This window comes from Brienomyrus brachyistius, chromosome 21 (assembly GCF_023856365.1).
Source record: "Brienomyrus brachyistius isolate T26 chromosome 21, BBRACH_0.4, whole genome shotgun sequence".
In the NCBI taxonomy this organism is placed as follows: Eukaryota; Metazoa; Chordata; class Actinopteri; order Osteoglossiformes; family Mormyridae; genus Brienomyrus; species Brienomyrus brachyistius.
Window position 1 is genome coordinate 11,092,574 of NC_064553.1, and position 20,139 is coordinate 11,112,712.

The following is a 20,139-nucleotide window of genomic DNA, read 5'->3' on the forward strand; positions in this document are numbered from 1 at the left end:
CATCACAGGGCACAAAGCAGGGAACGACCCAGGATGGGGCACCAACCCATCACAGGGCACAAAGCAGGGAACGACCCAGGAGGGGGGGCCGACCCATCACAGGGCCCAAAGCAGGGAACGACCCAAGATGGGGCGCCAAACCATCACAGGGCACAAAGCAGGGAACGACCCAGGATGGGGCACCAACCCATCACAGGGCACACACACATCTATGGGGCAATATTGTAACTCCAATCAGCTAAAGCATGTTTTTGGTCTACGGGTGGGGAAACCCCATGACGACATGGGGAGAACATGCAAACCCCACGCACATGGAACCAGGGCAGAGACTTTAACCCTGGTCCGAGGGACTTAAGGCAACAGCGCTAACTACTACATTACCATAGTCTTTATATGTTGTTTCTTTTATTTCAGTTTATGGAAATGTTTTCATCAAGCCTAACCCTGCCTTGCGTACTGGTGAACACATAGTGCACAGATAGTTTTAGTGAAATTCCTAAAACATCTATACCGCACTTCATAAATGTGACTTTTAACATTAGCTTTGCCTTGTGCATTGGCGCTAAAAGTATTGCGATGCGTGGGCTACACGCATTCATGAGAAGTATGAATCAGCCCTGAGCTGTGCTGACGGCACAAGAGGGCGGAGGGGTTGCGATAGGCTAAAATGTTGGGGGCATTCACTCTTATGTAAACGCAATTTTCCGATATCGAGGTCAGAGAAAATGATCAAGGCTATGTTCATATATTGTGCAATCTTGACAGGTCTAGACATGGAGTCATTTAGAATTATTGAGAATAGAATTGATATGATATTGTCATCATTCACCCAACTCTTCTGATTTAATACTGGGAGATGTTTAATGACAAAAAGAAAACAACTAGCTGAAATCTGTTCCTGTACAATTTCTTTGTTTGCTTGACCTGTGGAACTGCGGTGATGAAGATTTCAGGGTTGCCAACTTTAGTCAGCTGGCTGGAGTGAGTGAAATTGAAACAAGTTTAAATGCACACGCATTTACATGTATGTAACAGTTCTATTACCTTGTAAATAGTCTGTAGGGTTTGCAAACTATCCCAACGCTCTGTATGTAGATCATTTTTAGTTTACTATGTAATAATATAGATTTGTTGTAAGATTTCTTTTGCGAGTGTGAGAGTCTGAAAGCAACAAATATGTGAGAGTTGGCAACCTTCGGATTTGTGGAAGGTTAGGGGCAGAAGAAATTCCTAAAACTATCCCCCACCAACACGCCAGGCTCCATCATGAGTACCAGCAACTTAATCCACAGAAGAGACCATCATTCAGTCGCCAGGTACCTTGCTGCAGTCCCAGAAGGTTCCATGAAATAAACTGTGCTTATCAACAGCACACTGTATTGCTTAACAAAAATATCTAACAAAGGGACAACATTCAAAATCCATCCATACTGAAAAAGGGGTGAAGCAAACCCACAACACTGAACCACTGAACCGGCCAGGGTACCGGTACCAACCTTTAAGCCGCTATGCGACACCAAGAAAGAACACTACATAAAAGCCAGAGGTAGATAGTTCAGGTCCAGAAAGTAAAAATGCAGACAAAGATTTGGTTTCAACCAATGATTTGAGTATAAAGAGTCACAGTCACACAGCACTCAACTCAATTGAAAATCTTGGTCTGCGTTTTTACTTTCAGGACCTGAACTACAGACTGTTATTGGGATCTTGGTGCCAATTTCAGAGCTCTGACCTGTAAACCTATGAAGCTGCTCCTCAGATGCAGGATGAAAAAGCAAAGTCTAGTGCCCGCAGTGCTGTGTCATCCTCAATAGTACCTAAAGAGGCCAACATGCCCACATCATGGCAAAGTACCCCGCTACGTATTATGAACTTGGTCTTGGATAGTTTGTATTAATCTTATATCCTGTTTGGCTAAACCAAAGAAACACTGTGTGCAGTGGATCTACAGCTGTAACATGAGGCAAAAATAGAACTGGCTAGATAAATGGGACGCTTTTCGCACTAAGAGCTACCTGGCAACTGACACAGATTGTGTCTTTTCATTCTTTCTTGTGTCAGCAGATAAAACATTTGTTATACAATATTTAAATATGCATTTCATACCCTAATATATTTTGCAACACCTAGCTTACAGCTTTTTTGAAGTCAGTAGTGAAAAATAATAATTTTCAAAAATATAGGTCTCCGAGTAGCATGTTCCACAGAAAACATCTGTGGAACGGTATTTTAAAAATAAAAATACATAAATATGTATGACATATAAATGCAATGACAGCACAAAAGTACACAATATCACTAAACAGGGAAACCGCACTGATGAAACTCGCAGACATAAACAGATTAGCAATGCATGATGCATACAGGCAGCCAATACCAAAATCCACACTATAATTCTACTGAAGTCTAAATACATTTTCAAACACATAGATCAACTGTTACAGGTGGTATGTAAGTACAGAGAATTACTAATCAAAACTTACTTTCCATTTTTCAATTTTTGAAACCCAGCCAAACACCCTTAAGAACAACCAAGCATTGAACAATTGCCCCGAGAAATGATTTCCATAACTTCCTTATTGTCACAGTTAATTATATGCCTGGATTCTAGACCATTCACAAACTTTTTTTTTTGTACAGCTGCATTAATGCATTTCCCGGAAGGAATCACCTTCCATATTTTAAAAACAAACAATTACCAAAACAGTTCTGAAATACCTTCAGACGCCCAAGAGGAAGCCTGTGGACAGACTGATGATGTGACATATTTCTCCTTTACATAGTAAGGCAGTTTTCTCTCTCCTCAGCTGAAGGCGAATGCTTTGAGACTCTGTGGCATATTTAATTAGAAGAAAGCGACTTGCACTATCAGACTGCAGATCTACCTCTCAAGCCTCTCGTGAGTCAATCTTCCCCATCTCTGATTTTTCTTTTATATTTATGCCAGAATATTTAATTGTAGACAAAAGGTTACTCTGGCTGTATTCACTGCACAGAGGCAGAATAATCTGCTTTCAATAGGCTTGACATTTCAGGCTGTAAAAAGGCTGAAAAAATTATATTCCTGCTTTTGTTAATCAATGAAGGAGAACTCTCCCGAACAAAAGAATTAAATTGCTTGCTTGGCTTAATAAAACCAACAGAAAATGTAGCTTCCTCTGGGTTTTTTATGTGTGCATGCGGAGCACATGCAGTCAGCACTCTAATTCCATATGATTTAGGGGCACTAACTCTAATGTCTGTGTGGCTGGACTTGTAAATTCTTTTGAAATGCAATCCATTGGATTTGACTCTCCAAGGACGGACTTATCATTAAGGCTGACTTTTACTGTCTGCTAAATGTCCAATGCCATTTAAAATTTCCTCACCTGCTAGTGAGAAATATTGTAATTCCATAAAAGAACCGAGGCTACTGTTAGGGCCTTTTAACAATTAATTGTGTCGCATGAGTGTCTCTGCATTGTCTTGAGGAGACTCGCGGCCCTCACTGATTTGAATTGCCCTTTGTTCTCCGCTGGTCAATCATCATTTTAACATCCAGTACCACTCACCACCAATCACAGGCTTCAGCTAATTTAAGCACAAATGTGTAGTTTCCAAATTCCGTCTGATTATCCACACATTGTTTAACAATTAACAAATGAACAACCCTCAGATGTGGTCTCCTTCTGTGTATCTTACGCTAATCATCCCTTTCATTGTACGCTAATATAATACATTTAATCTGAGATGCTTCATTGTTGCGAGGTGGTTGAAAAGCCAGTGGATATTCTGAGGGCAATCATTTCCTGAATTTGCTAGGAAGAAACTGTATTATGACCCTAACAGGTGTAAGAGTGAATTCTGCTTGAAATGAAATGGATTTGAATCTCCTTATAGGCAGCCAGTGGAGACAATTATTATACTTAAGGATCTACAGCCCTTAAGGAGTTTTTGGTAAAGCTATTTTTAGATAAACTATGTCTTCTAAAATACAGTGTATTTTACAATTTCAGTTCAATTTTTCGTTTCTTTGTTAATAATAATTTACAAAAGTGCACATTTATGTAAAATAAACACCAGACCACTACCCCCCCAAAAAAAATAAAATAAATAAATAAATAAAATCCAGTGAACAGTGTAGCAGATGACCTCCAAGACTAAGGTCTCAAACAACATAATCTCAGAACCAGTGCTCCTTTCGACATTCCCACACAGTGCCGGAAATCACCGCGCGCTGCAGGCACGTTATTGACGTGACGCCGTTATTCCGTGCGACATTACTGCCTACTTTACGGCTGGTTGTTAGTGGACGTGACCTTACATGTAGCTTGCCGTGTGGCTTGCTAGCCTCTTGCATTTATTTACCCAAGAAAGAATATAATGCATCGCTAATTTTTTTTTCCAAGTGGGAGATAACGTTATGTTTGTTGTTACCGTGAAGGAAGTAGTCTTTCACATGAGATGGTATGGGAAAATTTTAGATGTCTCGTGTCAGTATCTTTCCAGTGTCGTTACGAGGCTTGAATGTAGTTTAATTTTGGTTTATCAATTTTCCACTTGGGTGAAATGTCAAATACTATAATCGCAATTGAAGTAACTATGTTGTGTTCTTATTTATAGGTAGCTAACTCTTTAGTTACGATTTAAAGGCTTTGCATCCTATTCATGTTTTTGTTGTGGTCAGTGATATTTTTGCAGTGTTTTAGGTTTATGATCATTTTCCTTCTGTTGTAGAAGATCAGTATGGTATACCTCATATTACACGATGTATGTATGTAATGCATCCACGAACATTTCAAAAAATATACCTTGCGGTGGGTTTTAATGCCGCTTATCGATTCTCGTGGATATGAGCTCGTGGTGCCAATCAGTAAAGATCACTTGTGTTTCTTATTTCTGTTTGCAGGCTGGTACTGTGGTGGCCGTGGGATTAGCGCTGGCTGCCGCTGGATTTGCAGGTTCTTTTTGTTGCCGTTCCTCGTTCACCACACATTTCTCCCTGGCGCCTGTCCAACTTGATGCATAGAGATCTGAGGTGCCCATATGAATGACCTAGAAAAGTACCAAAGCTTTATCGATTTTGTTGGTCTCCTGCAGGACGCTATGCTGTTCAGGCCATGAGGCACGTGGAACCTCAAGTGAAACAGGCTCTCCACAACCTTCCCAAATCCGTAAGATATGAACATCTCAACACTTCAAACAATTTTAACCCTAATTAGCACCGTGACTTTTTTCAAACCCAACTCTGTTCACAGGAAGTTTATTGTGGATTTATTTAGATAAATCGATTTAAAGGTTGTAACTGCTGTCTTTGGGACAGGCGTTTGGTTCTGGATATTACAGAGGTGGATTTGAGCCAAAAATGACCAAAAGAGAAGCCTCTCTCGTTCTAGGAGTCAGGTACAACACCCCGTCAATTTAAACACAGGTGGCATCGATCAGTCATTTTAGACAACATGTTTGTATGTTTCTTTTCTTCTAGTCCCACAGCCAATAAAATGAAGATAAGGGAAGCTCACAGAAAAATAATGGTGTTGAATCACCCTGATAGAGGTACAGTCACTTTACACAAAGGAAGTCGCTCAAGTTATAATAGACAAAAAGTGTTATTGAGAATCAGTGAAATGTTCATTCTTTTCTCTTACAGGGGGTTCGCCTTACCTTGCCGCAAAAATAAACGAGGCTAAAGATTTACTTGATGGACAGGCCAAAAAATGAGCACCTTTTGCACTACCAATAAATGTTCAAATCATGTGTCATCCTACTGTTCATAAATATTCAATGCAATTAACATTTTTCTTGAGGATTTTGCCCATCAACAAATCCTCCACAATTTCTTTGCCCAGTGTAAACAAAGTGATGAAACTTTCATTCCACAAAGTAATTAATGGTCACTGGACAGTGAGTTTGTCACTGCGATGTTAAGCACAAGTGAAATTTCTGGGTTGCCGATCCTCCAACGCAGTACAGTTAGAATCATGTGTTCATAGTTGCATTGAAGAGGAAAAAAACCCAAAAAGCATTTATTGAACTTACCTGCATACAAAACATACTGCACAAAGAAAAATATACAGCAAACTATGGAAATGGCCTGGTCAGTAGTTCAGATTACATTTGCATTGAAAACATTTTCTGCCAGTTTTTTTTTTTTGTTTTAAATACTGTACAATCTAAAATAAATAAAGTCCCTTTCACAAGACAGTCACTGCTCGTTTCTGTGAAACAGACGCCAACAAAACAGTGAATTGGACCAAAAGTGAGCATAACAGAATTCCACCTAGGCTCCAGTGCAAAAAAACAAAACAAAAAAACATAACCCACCCTACAATGAGCTTCCAGAAATCTTTTACAAAGTGGTTGCATATAAAAAAAGTGAGAAAAGCAGTTAACATTCTTCCTAATGGGTGCTATCGATGTCAGTAATCCCAGCATTACCCAACACAAGTTATCTAAATCAGCAAATATGTGTGCTGAAATTGCTTTTAGAAGGCACAAAATATTTTCTATTTTAATGTTTTTCCTCAGGCTATATCTTATTTTGTCCCATTATAATGGAACTCAAAAGTGCGGTATAAAAAAAAAAAATCTGGCAGTCATCTTTGGCGAGCCTACATGAGTACTGCTGTAAAACAGGGTATAAACCAGAATCGCTTAAGAAACCCCGTTGGGCACATTCAGCTGGTCCCCGTCACTCTGGTGACCATTTTTCGTCACTGGCTCGGCGAGAGCGCATGCCGCTTTTCCCGGATCGTCACGGGACGCATCACCGGCACTGCTGCCAGTCACGAACACAGGATCTTCCTCCAAGAAATCCCCCTATGCGAGGGAACAGGAACAGCCATGAAATCTAAGGCCCTCTGATTCGCTTTATGCCTGTACGGTTCAAAAACGTCCAAAAAGGCCTCCGGATTCAAGCAGAACATCATCATGACAACAGCGAATAAAACCTAAACACCTGCGGACCATTTCAAACTAGTTAACAACGTAACCATCTCTACAATAGCCCTTAATTCTGGGCCACCTGATACTGGCTCTTCCAAAAGTCAGAGCGGACAAACCTAAAGTTTCAGTTTCATATCTGACCTTAAGCTTTACCTGCTCATTTTTGTTGTTCCTCCCCTTTGAGCTTAGCTGCGTTTCCTGAAGCTCCGGCTCGGGTACGCAGTCTGCAATGGCTGCTGAAACACATCACCCAAGTAAACAAACTGCAAAACGCCCTGTGCAACGCAGCAGATAACTTCTAAAATTTCATTTTTTGCACATAATTGCAAATTCCTCACTCAACTACAGTGGTAACTTCTTTTTAAAAGGGGCAGTTCACCCTAAAACTGAAAGCGGTATGTTGTAGCGGAGCTTTGCTGCCATCTATCCATCTAGGTCAGGGCATGAAGCCTCTGGGCTCTAACACCCACTTGAACAACACGCCACGCAAAAGTGTTTTTGCTAGTTTTGTAACAGCACATTGGTCATTTTCACGCCACCCACGCATGTCATTAAAATAGCGAATGATTTTGCACCCGTTTATTGTTGGCGCATTGCTATTTTAAGGCAGCGTGCAATGTCATTGCGCTTTTGACCAACAAAAACCACATCTAAAGTCAGTGGCACATTGTTAAACGGTATTTAAGCAGCGCATTTTAGAAACGAGCGGGTTTCTAAACTGCATCGTTAAAAGACCTTTCGAGTTTATTATCAGAACTAAGCATGTACTGTAATTGAAAGGATGTTTGGACTGCTAAAAATGCGTTTCAGGTAAGTCAGGTTAAGTTTAAGGTTAAGTTTAAATCCTGTAAGTCATTACAATACAGCCCTCAGAATGTCTTTTGCGTAACATTGCCATGCATGACGGATGCCTGTTGGACATAAATCAGGGTGCATTAGATGGTTTAGAAGGCGTGAGGCTAAACTGCATGTGCTGATGCCAACAAAGGAGTGGATGGGATCAGCGTGGGCAAGGAGGGATCAGCTGGCATTGCTGCTCCCTCGCTCCACACCTGCTTCACCTCAAAGGGGTTTTGTGGAACAGTGCTGCCCCTGCAGATCATGCGCTTGTGCCTTTTCTCTTCGTGCACATCAGTTTCCTCGGCCGAAAAGCGACGTGGCTTGCCAGGCAAATGCGGCATTGTAATAGCGATTCACGGTTGAGGTGAGGTGACGCGACGCATCATCCCAATCGGTTTATTGCATTTTACGGCCAAAACACACCACTGAATACTTAGAGTCAGGACAACCTTTTTTCCTGCCTTGCACTGGTACAAAGTCTGGTTTTTCCCCCACCGTCAAAACTGCAAAATGGATTTGGACACGCCCAAAACTGTTAGTGACACTCTGTGTACCACACTTTGTGTTAGGCCGTCAAAATAGAGCCGTGTGTGTCCAATCATAATCAGTAATCATTAAATTAACTGCCTGGGAGAACTGAAAACAAGGCCTGGATTTGGAAGCGAGGGCCAGAGTTGAGACGCCCTGATGCAGGCTCTGTCCCACGATAACTGCAATGCCCTCCAAAGGCTTTCCTGTTTGCTTACCAGTGCCGCTCCCATTGTGTGCCGAGGCATCCGATTCGCTCATGACATCGACTAGCGTGGGTTCCTCATCCGTCCGTCGACGTCGGGAGCGACGACGCTTGCCGGCGCTCGGGTGGGGGTCGCTGCCATCGTTGTCAGTGCTCGGATCCATCTCATTGTCAAGGACACTGTATGGGTTGCTGTCTGGATCTTTCAGCACTGCAAGTGAAATCAGTATCAAAGGATTTCATTTCAGAAAGTAAGACGACAAATTTTAACATGGTAAAATAGTCACACTCTCAGCCACAAAAAAAAAAAAAGAATTGGACAGGGCTATGTATATTTTGTTTGTGATTTTTTTCCCCCTAAATGAATTACAGCCTCAGTTCTGAGGATGACAAGAAGCGTTTCAATCGATCCAGTTCAGGGACCAAGAATAAGGACATGTGACCCACAGTGAAAACTCTCAGCAGAACAGAGGCAGGACAGGGATACGGTTTAAGGCTTGTACCAGAGCCGATCGAGGCACCGGTCGCTCCTCTCCCAGTGCCACGCCCCCGTCCCCCAGGGCCTCCTCGTCCACGGGCTGGTGTGAGCCCCTTCCGGCTGTCCCGCCCCCGGCCATCCCCCCCTGCAGATCCGTCACTCAGCTCTCCCTTCCTCTCTGAATCTGTCTCGGAGGTGTTGTACTGCTCAGATTTCATCCCTTTTGAGAGCAGAACAACACAACACCAGATGAACACAAACTGCCGAATTTATATAAGCCATTTAAGTCTTTCTCTAGTTCACAGTCCAAGCCAGAGTAGTATGACAAATTTTTTTCTACAGCATGCTGGTGTGGGGGTTACCGTATCCAGAGGCAGGGTTTGGGCCCCGGCGGCCCCGGCCCCGGGCTCCATAGGGGCGGTTTGCTCGCTGGGAAGAGCCACTCTCCGCTGTGGCATAGCCCCTGTTGCTGGATCGCCCTGGAGCCGGCCTGCAGCCCACACCCATGTGCCGTAGCTGCTCCTCGATCCTCAGCCTCTCCAGCCTCAGCTGCTCCACTTCCTGCACGCAGCAAAGGTCAGGGTTAGGGTCACCCTCTACCCCGCAGACCCACTGGATCCGAAGGCAGACCATACGGCGGCTTACGTTAAGGTACGAAATGTGATATTCCAGCAGGACCTGGATGTTCCCAATGCTCTCCTTTGTGCCCACAAAGGTGAAAGGAACCATTCCCTGTATCCAAAAGCACAAAATAAACAGTATCATAGACAAATTTGTCCTTTTCGTTTACTAGCTTAGCATAATGGGAAGATAACAGCGGAGAAAGTGGATCAGCATGTTACTTTGTAGTAGAGTTATGCTGCACAAACGGGGAGCAGAGTATGTTCCATCTACCTAAAACGAAAGAATCTGGGCTTACTTCTTGTCGAGGGAATTTGCCGTCATTGTCTCCTTCAATCCGCACTCGAACCACACCAGACTTATCTACAAGTTCCTGGATGACCTTCCCATTTTTGCCAATGACCTTACCTGGAAGTTCCACAAAACATTTTCAATTTGAATTCAGGGGATTAAAAATCCTTAAATGTATCGTTTCCAGAAGAAAAAAAAAAGTCATACCAACTAAATTCCTTGGGATTTGAACTGAATCTTCAACAAACTCAAGCAATCCCCTCGCCTTCCGTACTGCCTCTGTGCTCTTAATCAGAAAAGTACAACAGTTAAAATCCTGAAACAAAGGTTCAGAAGCACCATTGTGCAGGATTCCCCATTTTACCTCCCCGTAGATCCTGAAGGTTCTGCTCGCCTCATCCAGCTCGATGGCCGTTACCCCAGGCATTTTCCTAGCCTGCTGGATGTTACTGCCGTGGCTGCCGATGGCCAGGCCCATCAAGTCCTCCTTGATGACGAATTCCTCTTGGAAAGCTGCCACAAGCTGCTTTGTGTTCTGAAAACGCCCAGCAAATCCGCTGCGTCACATGACCTAGTAGCAGCTATGAACTCTTGATGATAATGTTGGGACATCACTGCTGAGCCATTAGTGACTTTCAGCTATCAGATTTTGCATTTGACAACTTTTTGCACCCACCAAAAAGAGACGTTTGTGTTTTGAAGCGTTCTTACAAAATTTCAAGCCCAGAAGATCAAAATATTTTATAAAATCCATAACTGAAGTGAAATCATATAGCTATATGACTTAAATTAACATACCAGACACATTCTAAATTTAAACTTAAATCAACACCTAGTCCGGCAAAAAAAGTAACAATAAAAATAAAATCATAAAAACAAATGTCTCTTACCTCCAAGTGTTTTGTTGCCTCTTCATTTCTAGACACAAGCAGTGACTTTGTACGAATACCTCGGAGGTGCATGTCACTCAGTAAAGAAACACGCTTCTCTGTGCTTTCATTTCTGGACTGGAAAACAGAACGTTAAAGATTAATCAGGATGCCAATGAACAAATGTTATTTCCCATAAAAGCAGCTAATCGCACAGGGGGGCCCAAGAACACCTACCAGTACAACCAAACTCTTAATTTCTGCACTGTAGAAGATCTTACACGCTCCCACTGCCTTTTTGAAGTCTTTATGCACAAGCTCATCTTCACATCTGAAAAAATAATCACTGGTTTTCAGAACAAGTAATATAAATATAAAAAGCACCTGAACATTCACTTTGACAATTTCATTTTTATAAATGAAAGAAAATGCACATACGCTGCCTTTAAGTCATCGGGGACCGGAACCAAACATTTTAAGAAGGTGCCCTTCATCACAGCCCCGTTCAGGTTTATGGGCCGGAGCCGATCAAATGTGACGATTTCGTTGTAGGTGGCATCGCAGGCAGCGTATTCAATAACGTAAAACTAAAGTGAGACATTGGGGGTGGGAATTAAAGCAGGAATAGGATTCACAGAAAAGCTAGGCAGGCTACATGCAGGCTGCAGGCTTCCAAAACTTACATCGCCTTTTATCATGCGTACTTTAGCCAACCACCAGCCACAAGGCTCCTGCTCATTGGCTCTTGAGAAAATCTGTCAAGAGATTTTAAAATAGTGGGAGGGCATTTTTTTTTTGTTATTCAGGTACACAATTTCCATTTTATCAAAAATTACAGTAATCTTATGTTTCAGGAGTTCCCCTTTGAGGACTGGCACACATACCTCCACCTGGTCACTTTCCCCGATGTTCCTTTTGCCACCGGAAGGGGGCGGTAGTCGTACATCGCAGAAAGGAACCTGTCGCTGAGGCTGCCAGCTAAAAGATATTAAAAATAACCAAAGTACAACAAATCCTGGTCTATGATGTGATGTTTTGTTTGATACAGGGGTTTCAGTAACACACATCCTTGGATATAGTTTAAATTTTTCCACAGGTTCGAACTCCAGATTACATAATGTCATACTTACTTATTTTCAAAGACAACTGTAAGTGAGTCTTCATGGACATCTGTAACGACTCCCTAAAAACAAAAGGCAAAAGTTTTTTCTTCATTGCATTAAAAACATAAAACGAATTATTACGTCATACAGAAATGCTTCAAATAAACAAAAAAATGGCAAAAAGGAACCTTACGACTATTACGAAGGGGAAACGGAAACAACATAAGTAAATTACTATATTATAATATACGATCTAGTGTTACCTATCACTGTTAGAGTTTCGACTCTATTTCTAATTAAATAACTAGTTTGCAAAAGATCGCCGTATTTCTTTACGAAGTACAAGACCAAACCCTAATGTAGTGCACGGCAAAATCCCCAAACCAACAGAATAACAATGACCTGAATGCTTTCTGTCATGCCAGTAAGAAATAACCCCGACAAGGCGACAAGTCACTCTGGTCAACTTCCAAATAGTACAGAGATCCATAATTTATGAATCGACACCAAAGTCCTAATTTAACAGCTACAAAAAGTATTTATGCATATTTGAACTCTTCAAAATGCAGTCAACGAGTAGCCAAGTCACCACACCCAGCATCTAGCTCAGTTAACTGAGGATGATAATTGCAAAATATAGCTATCAGATCAGGCTATTGCACAAGAAGCTAACCACTTGGTTGCTGTGCGTGATTCTAATTTTAAAAATGATGGGATAATAAAAGCAACAACAGAAATAAAACGAATGATGAGGTGGCTAACTATGCAGGTACTTAGCCAGTACAAGGTGCCTCACAGCATAACATTGCTGTTTTGCCAAACATTGTCAGTGTTAAGAGGAAAGTGCGGGTGATCGCCCCTTTAAAACGGCGTTTTATATTTGCGAACGCGCCCCCTTCCCCATGAGTCTGATGGCTAACCCGCTTACTGACAAACTCGCTAGCGGGATATGGATATTTCAGCTGGCTACCTTATAATAAGCCCCGTTGGAGCCACGGACCTCCACCGTCAGTTCCTCCATATTGGCCGCGCAGTGCATGCCGGGAGACTCTCCTTTAAAACACAGTACAGGTTTCCACGTCCGGTGTGCAACGTGTGAGAACTGTGTAAAATATCATAGTGCAGAATCTAGTTACTTATACGTGAGAAGCAGTCTGAAATCAAGTTTAAACCAATATCAACTGTTTAACATAAGTTTTTTTTATTTGCCATGAAGAAAGCGCAATAAATATGTGTCGTTGTTACTTCTTACATGGCAATATTTATGCACTTATGTACATTTATCCAATAATGATGCTTTGTTGCATCATACGTGATAGTTTTAAGTTTCAAAATTATTAACGCTGTGTGTGGAGTTTACATATTGTTCGGATCAGGCACGTGTAGGCTGGGGGGGTGGCAGAACCCCTGCCCAATTTGCCAGAACTTTAAAGTGCCTCTCTTTAGAAATACTGAGCGCCCCTTTAACGTATGTGTCGAAGGCTTTCAGCAACTGCCCATCCACTTCTCTTTGTACTGTACTGCTTTCGGATCCTCCTGATCTAAAGATGTGCAGTAAGTTAATTTGTGGTTTAAATTTGACGTCATATGTGCGTGCACGTCTACCTCCCATGGACTGGTGTCCCATCCAGGGTGTCCCTCAGTCTCCTTACCCTTTGCCTGTGATAGGCTCCAGCCCTCTCTCCATGATATTGTGACCATGATCACAATAAGAGGTTAAAACGCATCGATAAATAACAACAGGACCCAGGAAGAATTTGAAAATGCTCTACATGCAAAAACTAAAATCGCATTACCAGTATTATCTATAGCATTTGTAGCTACAGCAGAATAGTATCAAGGAGAGTCTTATGTCCACAGTTTGACCGCTATTAGTGCCACGTGATCAGATATTGTTGTATTTCACTATGAATATCATCAATTATAATTATGTCTAATGATGCCCACTGCAATTTATGTTGTGACGGAAATGTGCTTGTTAAATATTTCTGGTTGATAGGTTTTCACCTGTTATAAACACGATTTCATAGTAACAGTAATATATCAATAATTAATAATCTTGTGTTTGTGTGAGTGTTTAGCATCCAAAATGGGCTAAGTAAAAATGCATTTTCAAGCAGGGCCATTAACATGAAGGTGTTTGTGGTTCTGCTGAAAGTCCCCTATGACGTCACGATTATGGATTCCATTATTGTTAAGCGTGATTTGAAAATAAAGTCATTTTCCTGTTATGCAATTTCATAAATCATTAATTCAACCTATAAGATCGCCATTTTACAAACAATGATTGACAAGTAATGAGGTATATCTGCTCAATACAGCACTCTCTGGTGTTTGATTACAAACTCGTACTGATACTTATATCATTATCAGCGGTACCCATAATCCTGCTTTGACTTAATTTCTGAATGTTATGTAATTATTGTGTGTTTATAACTGTATGTGTGTATGCTATATAAAACGTATATATTTATAAAAAAATGAAACCTCAAAGGTTTGCATCACATTGTACGTTACTTCAATAAAATGCAACAATGTCACACTTCTATAGAAAACTCAAATAAGTTCATGTAAACTTACCAGAGTACAGTGAAACTGAGATTTGCCCCCTAATGGGTTATTTTATGGGCAAACATGGCAGTGTTTCAGATTTTTTTAAAATTATATTGCCAAGAATAATGATGCTCCTCTCTCCCAATGTCTCTTTGTTCACTATATGTATCCAGATTCAGTTTATAGGGGCTATTATTATGTATAATTGAAAAACATTAGCGCAGCTCTTTTGCAAGAGTAATTTGCCAGTAGTTTTTGTTCACGGCTGACACATTCGCCCTGGTTCTAATTACGGCGACGCTTTGAGTCATAGACAGCAGCTCAGCTGTAAAACTGGATTCTCTTTGCTTTGTTGCTAATTGCAGTCTCACTCCTATTGAATGTGAAGTCGAGTAACAGAACTGGGTGTATGTGAGCTCAAAGAGCCGCTCTGGCTATCACCTCGTATACTGTTGGTCTTTTCAAAAGTGGAAAATAGTTTTTTCTCTCTCGCAACAGAAAATAACTAATCTGCTGTGGGTCCATTAGTTCCTCATTAAAGCAAAATAAAACCGCGTGATATTTCAGGTCTGCCTTTGGATAACTGAAGGATGGCACTTAGAAGTCCACAACTAATTACTCATAAAATTGAATGAGAGGGAAAATAAGTCCTTTTTTATATTTTATTTTGCGGCTTGTAATTCGGTTCAGGCTAATTATATTTTTCATTTCATGTGGTGAGTCTGGCCTTGTCCCCTGTGTCCGTGACTGGATTATAGGCTACTGATAACGCAGAGTTTATTAAAATAAACCTTCAAATCGACATCTGGCTATATCCATCTTAATTCTGAATAATAATTCAAATAAATGAAAAATGGACAACCAACGAGGATACGAAAATTTTGCGCCAGAGACTGGCAGAGTTTATTCAATAGATTGTTGTCTGATCATATTCACAGATATAATGCTAAGCCTATTAGCATTCTCTTCCGTCCTTTAGCTATGAATTCAAACGAGGAGTTTTTAAAATCGTTTATTAAATCCTTACAGGCTTGTTTGGATTTACTAGCGCTTTCTTTCCTTCAGTATGAATATGTATGTCTTCGTGCTTCAGTGTAGGGGTGGACGATATGACTTAAAATTATTTTCATGGTATTTTTTCACTTCCTGGACGATGACTGTATTATATCACGGTATTACCGTTTTCCAAGATATGGGAGGAGTACAATGTCCTGTTTCTTTATGTTAATTTGTCTATATGTAGGCCTGGATGAAATATATATATATTTGTTGTGTGTGTCTCTCTCTCTCTCCATGTATGTATAATATTAGGTACACTTTCATTTCTATTAGAGTTGGGTGTGGGTGTTCTTATTTTGAAAAGATATAATGCTTACTTTACTCACAATATTCACTTTGAATTGCAAGAGTAACAACAAATATATATATATAGGGGGCAGCATAGTGGTGCAGTGGTTAGCACTGTTGCCTCACACCGCTGGGACCTGGGTTAGAGTCTCCGCCTGGGCCCCCATCCTGGGTTGTTCCCTGCCTCGTGCCCATTGCTTCCGGGATAGGCTCCGGACCCCCCGTGAACCAGTAGGATAAGCGGTTTGGAGAATGGATGGATGGATGGATATATATATATATAGTGCATTCAGACCCCTTGTCATGTGTCTTGCACTAAGGAGAGGCTTCCATCAGGCTACTCTGCCATAAAGCCCAGATTGGTGCCCAGACTGAAGTGATGGTTTTCCTTTTGGAACTTTCTCCCATTTCCACAAAGGATCTCTGGAGCTCAGCAAGAGTGATCTTTGGGTTCTTGGTTACCTCTCGCACCAAGGCTCTTCTCCCCAGATTGCTCTGTTTGGCCGGCCGGCCAGCTCGAGGAAGAGTCTGGGTTGTCCCACACTTCTTCCATTTAAGGATTATGGAGGCCACTGTGCTCTTGGGAGCACTAATTGTGGCAGACTTTTTTGTAGCCTTGTCCAGATCTGTGCCTTGCCACAATCCTGTCTCTGAGCTCTTCGGACAGTTCCTTCGACCTCATGGTTTAGTTTGTGCTCTGATATGCACTATGAGCTGTGAGGCCTTTTATAAATAGGTGTGTGCCTTTCCAAGTCATGTCCAATCAATTTCATTTAACACAGCTGGACTCCAGTCAAGGTGTAAAACCATCTCAAAGATGATCAAGAGAAACGGACGGCATCTGAGTTAAATATGTCAGCGTCACAGCAAAGGTCTGAATACTTACGTCCATTTGATATTTCAGTTTTTCTTCCTTAATAAATATGCAAAAAGCGTCTATAATCCCATGTTTGTGCTGTCATTATGGGGCACTGAGTACAGATTCACAAGGAACAAAAATGAATTTACATAATTTTAGCCTGAAGCTACAACATAACAAACGGTTGAAAATTGAATTGGGTCTGAATACTGAATGTACAAAGTGCGTAGATTTGGGTATGGGCGGTAGGGGCGTGTCCCAACTGATACTGAGGGAATACCATGTGTGTTTAGGAAGTGGAGGAATTTGGCCAGATGCCACCCATACCAATACTGAAACCATACATCCAGGATAAACGTCTGAAAGATGGATGGATGGAAGATAAACAATACAATAGACAGGCCTTTAAAAAGTCCAGACTAGTTCAATGGAGAATCGGGAAAACCCCGAGTGAATATTTCTAGGGGGATTTTAGGCTGTCCCGACCACAGGCAATGAATCGAATTGCGAGCTCACTTACGTTACTGGAAAATATGCATGCAGCAGGTCTGATTTTTAGGTATGGGAAGCATTTCATTTTTGCTGAACCTGGATTTTGCACTGCTGTCTGTAGTCGCTCCAGAAATTCAAACCTCATAACATTACTGCCAAAGCTTACTGTAAGCTTGTTAATATTTTTGATGCTGCCGATGATATGACTGTAGCATTTCCATAAATCCGCAGAATTAACTATGATCTTCAGCAGCAGACCCGGGCCTGGCTGACAGGCATGTGCAATATGCTATGCTGAATATGATATAAAACTCAGTATAAAGTGTACATAATCTGCTTAGGACCTGGGTTCGAATACTTTAGTAGAATCTCCTTCTTTAATATGTTATACAGTCATGACCAAGGACAACTTTAGCAAACTACAAACGTAAATGCACACGTGGCCTAGAAAGATAACGGTACTGTGAAAATGTGCCTTATCTTGGTTAACTGCTGCTCCATTGGAAATATAAACACAAATCCTATTTAAATTAAACAGAAACATCTCATGTATGTAATAATTAAGAACCACCATTGACTGAATAGTACTGTTGTATATCTACAGAAGTCTTTTAGTTCTTTCTTAAAACAGGCCTATTACTTCACAGTCATGTTCTTTAGCAACGTTCTTTGTCATAAATAAAACAAACAAAAAAATTCCCAGAGCTGTTATTTACGAGGCTGGATCTGACGGTACGCAACGTGTTCTCTTAATTTGAATAAACAAACAAACAGAATGAATCCCTTGAAATTCTTTTACCATGCAAACGCAAAAGCTCTGCTGCTCATTGCTTTCAGTGTTCCTTTGTGGTCCTTGGAAGCCAAACCTGCCTCTAGCAAAATGTGAGCCATGCAATTTTCAGATGCTCAGAGTGAAACGTTAATGTATACTACTCAGCACCCGGATTAAAGTTCCTTCACCGTGAGGAACTTTGAAATCCTCTCAGCTTCATGCCCTGTTTGCAGATAAAAAAAAAAAAAATATATATATATATATATATATATATATATATATATATATATATATATATATATATATATATATATATATATATATATATATATATATATAAACAATAATTCAAAAGTACCTTACAAATTCCAGTATCAATCAGTTGCAACTAAAGAGCATGTGTGATTCGCGATGTGTGTGACCCTGGACATGAGCTGTTTGAAAATAGTGTGTATTGCGGATGGAGTCTTAGTGTTTAGAAAGTGTTGGTGAATATGAATAGTTGTCAGCAAGTTTAACTAGATATTGCACTTTAAAGAGAAATGAATTATACTCTTTCCTGGCAGTTAATTGGTGGTTTTTATTTACACTTTCAAATAAAATGTCTAATATCTTCTTTTTGGTGGATGATTGCCATTTCAAAAGGTTAGAGTTATAACACAGATAGAAGAAAATACATAATATATATGCCAAATTTGTGGTAAACTTTACGTTTTTGTGGCCAAACTCTAAGGGAGTTTTCAGTATGAAAAGATCCACTTAAAATCCACTTAATGAAAATTCTGTAAGCAGAGCTTCTCGTAAAGTATTCATTCGCAGTCTAGTCTGCAGATTGCGGAAATGTCTACAGGAAGCTTCAAACTTTAACACTGCAGAAATTAATAACAGCATTAATAGCTATTTAAGAGGAGACAGGAAATATTGAAACGATTATCACAGAAAAGATAAAAAAGATTTTGCTTAATGACATTACAGAACAGAGTGCATTCCATCAAATCTGTTCCACAAATCCTAATGTCACCTTTATCAGGCTTAAATGCAAATCAAGTGAATTCAGGAATAAGTAGCTTCCAAGAATTGGTTTCCATTTGTAGCAAAATTGCAAGCGTCTAGCACTTTTATCTAAGAATTTTACTTGTGCGTAAGCAAAAAAAAAAAAAACTGATATGTTATTTGGTTACATTCCATCAGTATGAAAAATAGCATTGTGCAAATTCTATGCATGCTAATGATATATAGAAATTCACATGCTTTCAGATAAAATGAGTTTAATTTTCTGTTGCCCACTGCTGGCCTGGCCTTCAGTAAATTACTTATGCACAGCTATTATTAAAATAGAGGGAAAGAAAATTTGAAATTCCTCATATCTCTCCGTTGGATGTTGCCAAAGCAGGACTGCTGCAGACACAATCGACCCTTTCAGGAAGTGCCACTCTTCTGAATTTAATTCACGTCTCTGCACATTTCCATGAGACTGTTGTAAATGCTGTGAGCTTGTTTACAGAATAAGCCCATGTACTTTCTAATTTCTTCAGCAACCCTAAGTTCATTCATCTTTATGTGTGCATTCAAGTCTTCCCATAACTAGCAGCTGTACTGTTTTTGTTTAAAAATGCATGTAAATAAAATGCACTTGAAAAGCTGTCACATTGAATGATTATTATCTTATCGCCTGGAAGATGCAGAGAGGATCTGAGGTGCTTAGTACAACTGAAACCTGAGGTGCTTAGTACAACTGAAAAGTTACATGGGACAAATTTACCCAGAGAGACACCTCCCACGTAGACAAATGAGTAGATCTGACGCTGCAAATCATTGGAATTTAGTTTGCCACTAAATGATAACACTGCCATGCATTATATTGTAAAATTTGTGTTTTGCTTCATTTGCTGATCATGGTTGTACCAGTCAGTAAATAAAGTTGCTGGAGTGGTATTACATTTGAGTTTAACCAGAATTGCTTTAGTAAAACCGCCATTTGCATTATTCAGTAATTCAGTTTTAGTACACGTTAAAAATAGAAATTTTAATATATTTTTTGCTTATGCAAGTATAAACAAAATATTCTGCTTTTTTTAGGTAATTTACAGATTTACTTGGACTAAGACGTAAGACTGGCGGTTGATGTGATTAAAAAGCAAAAAGCACATTTGATGCATGGCAGGTGTATGTCCTATAATTGATGTTGTAGTTCCCTCTAGTGGCAGATATGGCGCCTGCAGTTTTAACATCCGGGCAGCGCTCGGTTGCTAAGGGC

General features: G+C 40.5%; 2 protein-coding genes across 4 annotated transcripts; one reads left to right on the top strand and one right to left on the bottom strand.

Moving 5' to 3' along the window:
• The first annotated feature begins 4,263 nt into the window (after positions 1-4,263).
• On the top strand, positions 4,264-5,736 carry dnajc19 (DnaJ (Hsp40) homolog, subfamily C, member 19). Its single transcript, XM_048989609.1, has 6 exons — positions 4,264-4,446; positions 4,889-4,940; positions 5,080-5,153; positions 5,303-5,382; positions 5,465-5,535; positions 5,630-5,736. Exons 1-6 carry the CDS (start codon positions 4,444-4,446, stop codon positions 5,698-5,700), a joined length of 351 nt encoding a protein of 116 aa, XP_048845566.1. The 5' UTR covers positions 4,264-4,443; the 3' UTR covers positions 5,701-5,736.
• Positions 5,737-5,977: 241 nt separating this feature from the next.
• On the bottom strand, positions 5,978-12,961 carry LOC125716831 (fragile X mental retardation syndrome-related protein 1-like). 3 transcript variants are annotated; one of them, XM_048989607.1, is made up of 16 exons: positions 12,830-12,961; positions 11,887-11,939; positions 11,641-11,734; positions 11,440-11,511; positions 11,195-11,343; positions 10,994-11,087; positions 10,778-10,894; positions 10,252-10,422; positions 10,095-10,173; positions 9,895-10,004; positions 9,621-9,707; positions 9,338-9,536; positions 9,001-9,195; positions 8,511-8,708; positions 7,078-7,160; positions 5,978-6,798 (listed from the first exon to the last, which is right to left on the bottom strand). In XM_048989607.1, exons 1-16 carry the CDS (start codon positions 12,896-12,898, stop codon positions 6,634-6,636), a joined length of 1,935 nt encoding a protein of 644 aa, XP_048845564.1. In that variant the 5' UTR covers positions 12,899-12,961; the 3' UTR covers positions 5,978-6,633. The 3 variants fall into 3 exon arrangements, with proteins under 3 accessions (XP_048845564.1, XP_048845563.1, XP_048845565.1); XM_048989606.1 differs by having other exon boundaries at positions 9,621-9,713; XM_048989608.1 differs by lacking the exon at positions 12,830-12,961 and adding an exon at positions 12,262-12,437 and having other exon boundaries at positions 9,621-9,713.
• Positions 12,962-20,139: the final 7,178 nt, after the last annotated feature.

Excerpts from the sequence above, each read along its gene's own strand:
- dnajc19 (XM_048989609.1), top strand. Across the intron at positions 4,941-5,079 it reads GGCTGCCGCTGGATTTGCAG|GACGCTATGCTGTTCAGGCC; the intron begins GTTCTTTTTGTT and ends GGTCTCCTGCAG. Across the intron at positions 5,383-5,464 it reads TCTCTCGTTCTAGGAGTCAG|TCCCACAGCCAATAAAATGA; the intron begins GTACAACACCCC and ends CTTTTCTTCTAG.
- LOC125716831 (XM_048989606.1), bottom strand. The coding sequence starts at position 12,898 with ATGCACTGCGCGGCCAATATGGAGGAACTGACGGTGGAGGTCCGTGGC. Across the intron at positions 10,423-10,777 it reads AGGCAACAAAACACTTGGAG|AACACAAAGCAGCTTGTGGC; the intron begins GTAAGAGACATT and ends GGGCGTTTTCAG. Across the intron at positions 10,174-10,251 it reads CCTTCAGGATCTACGGGGAG|AGCACAGAGGCAGTACGGAA; the intron begins GTAAAATGGGGA and ends TTTCTGATTAAG.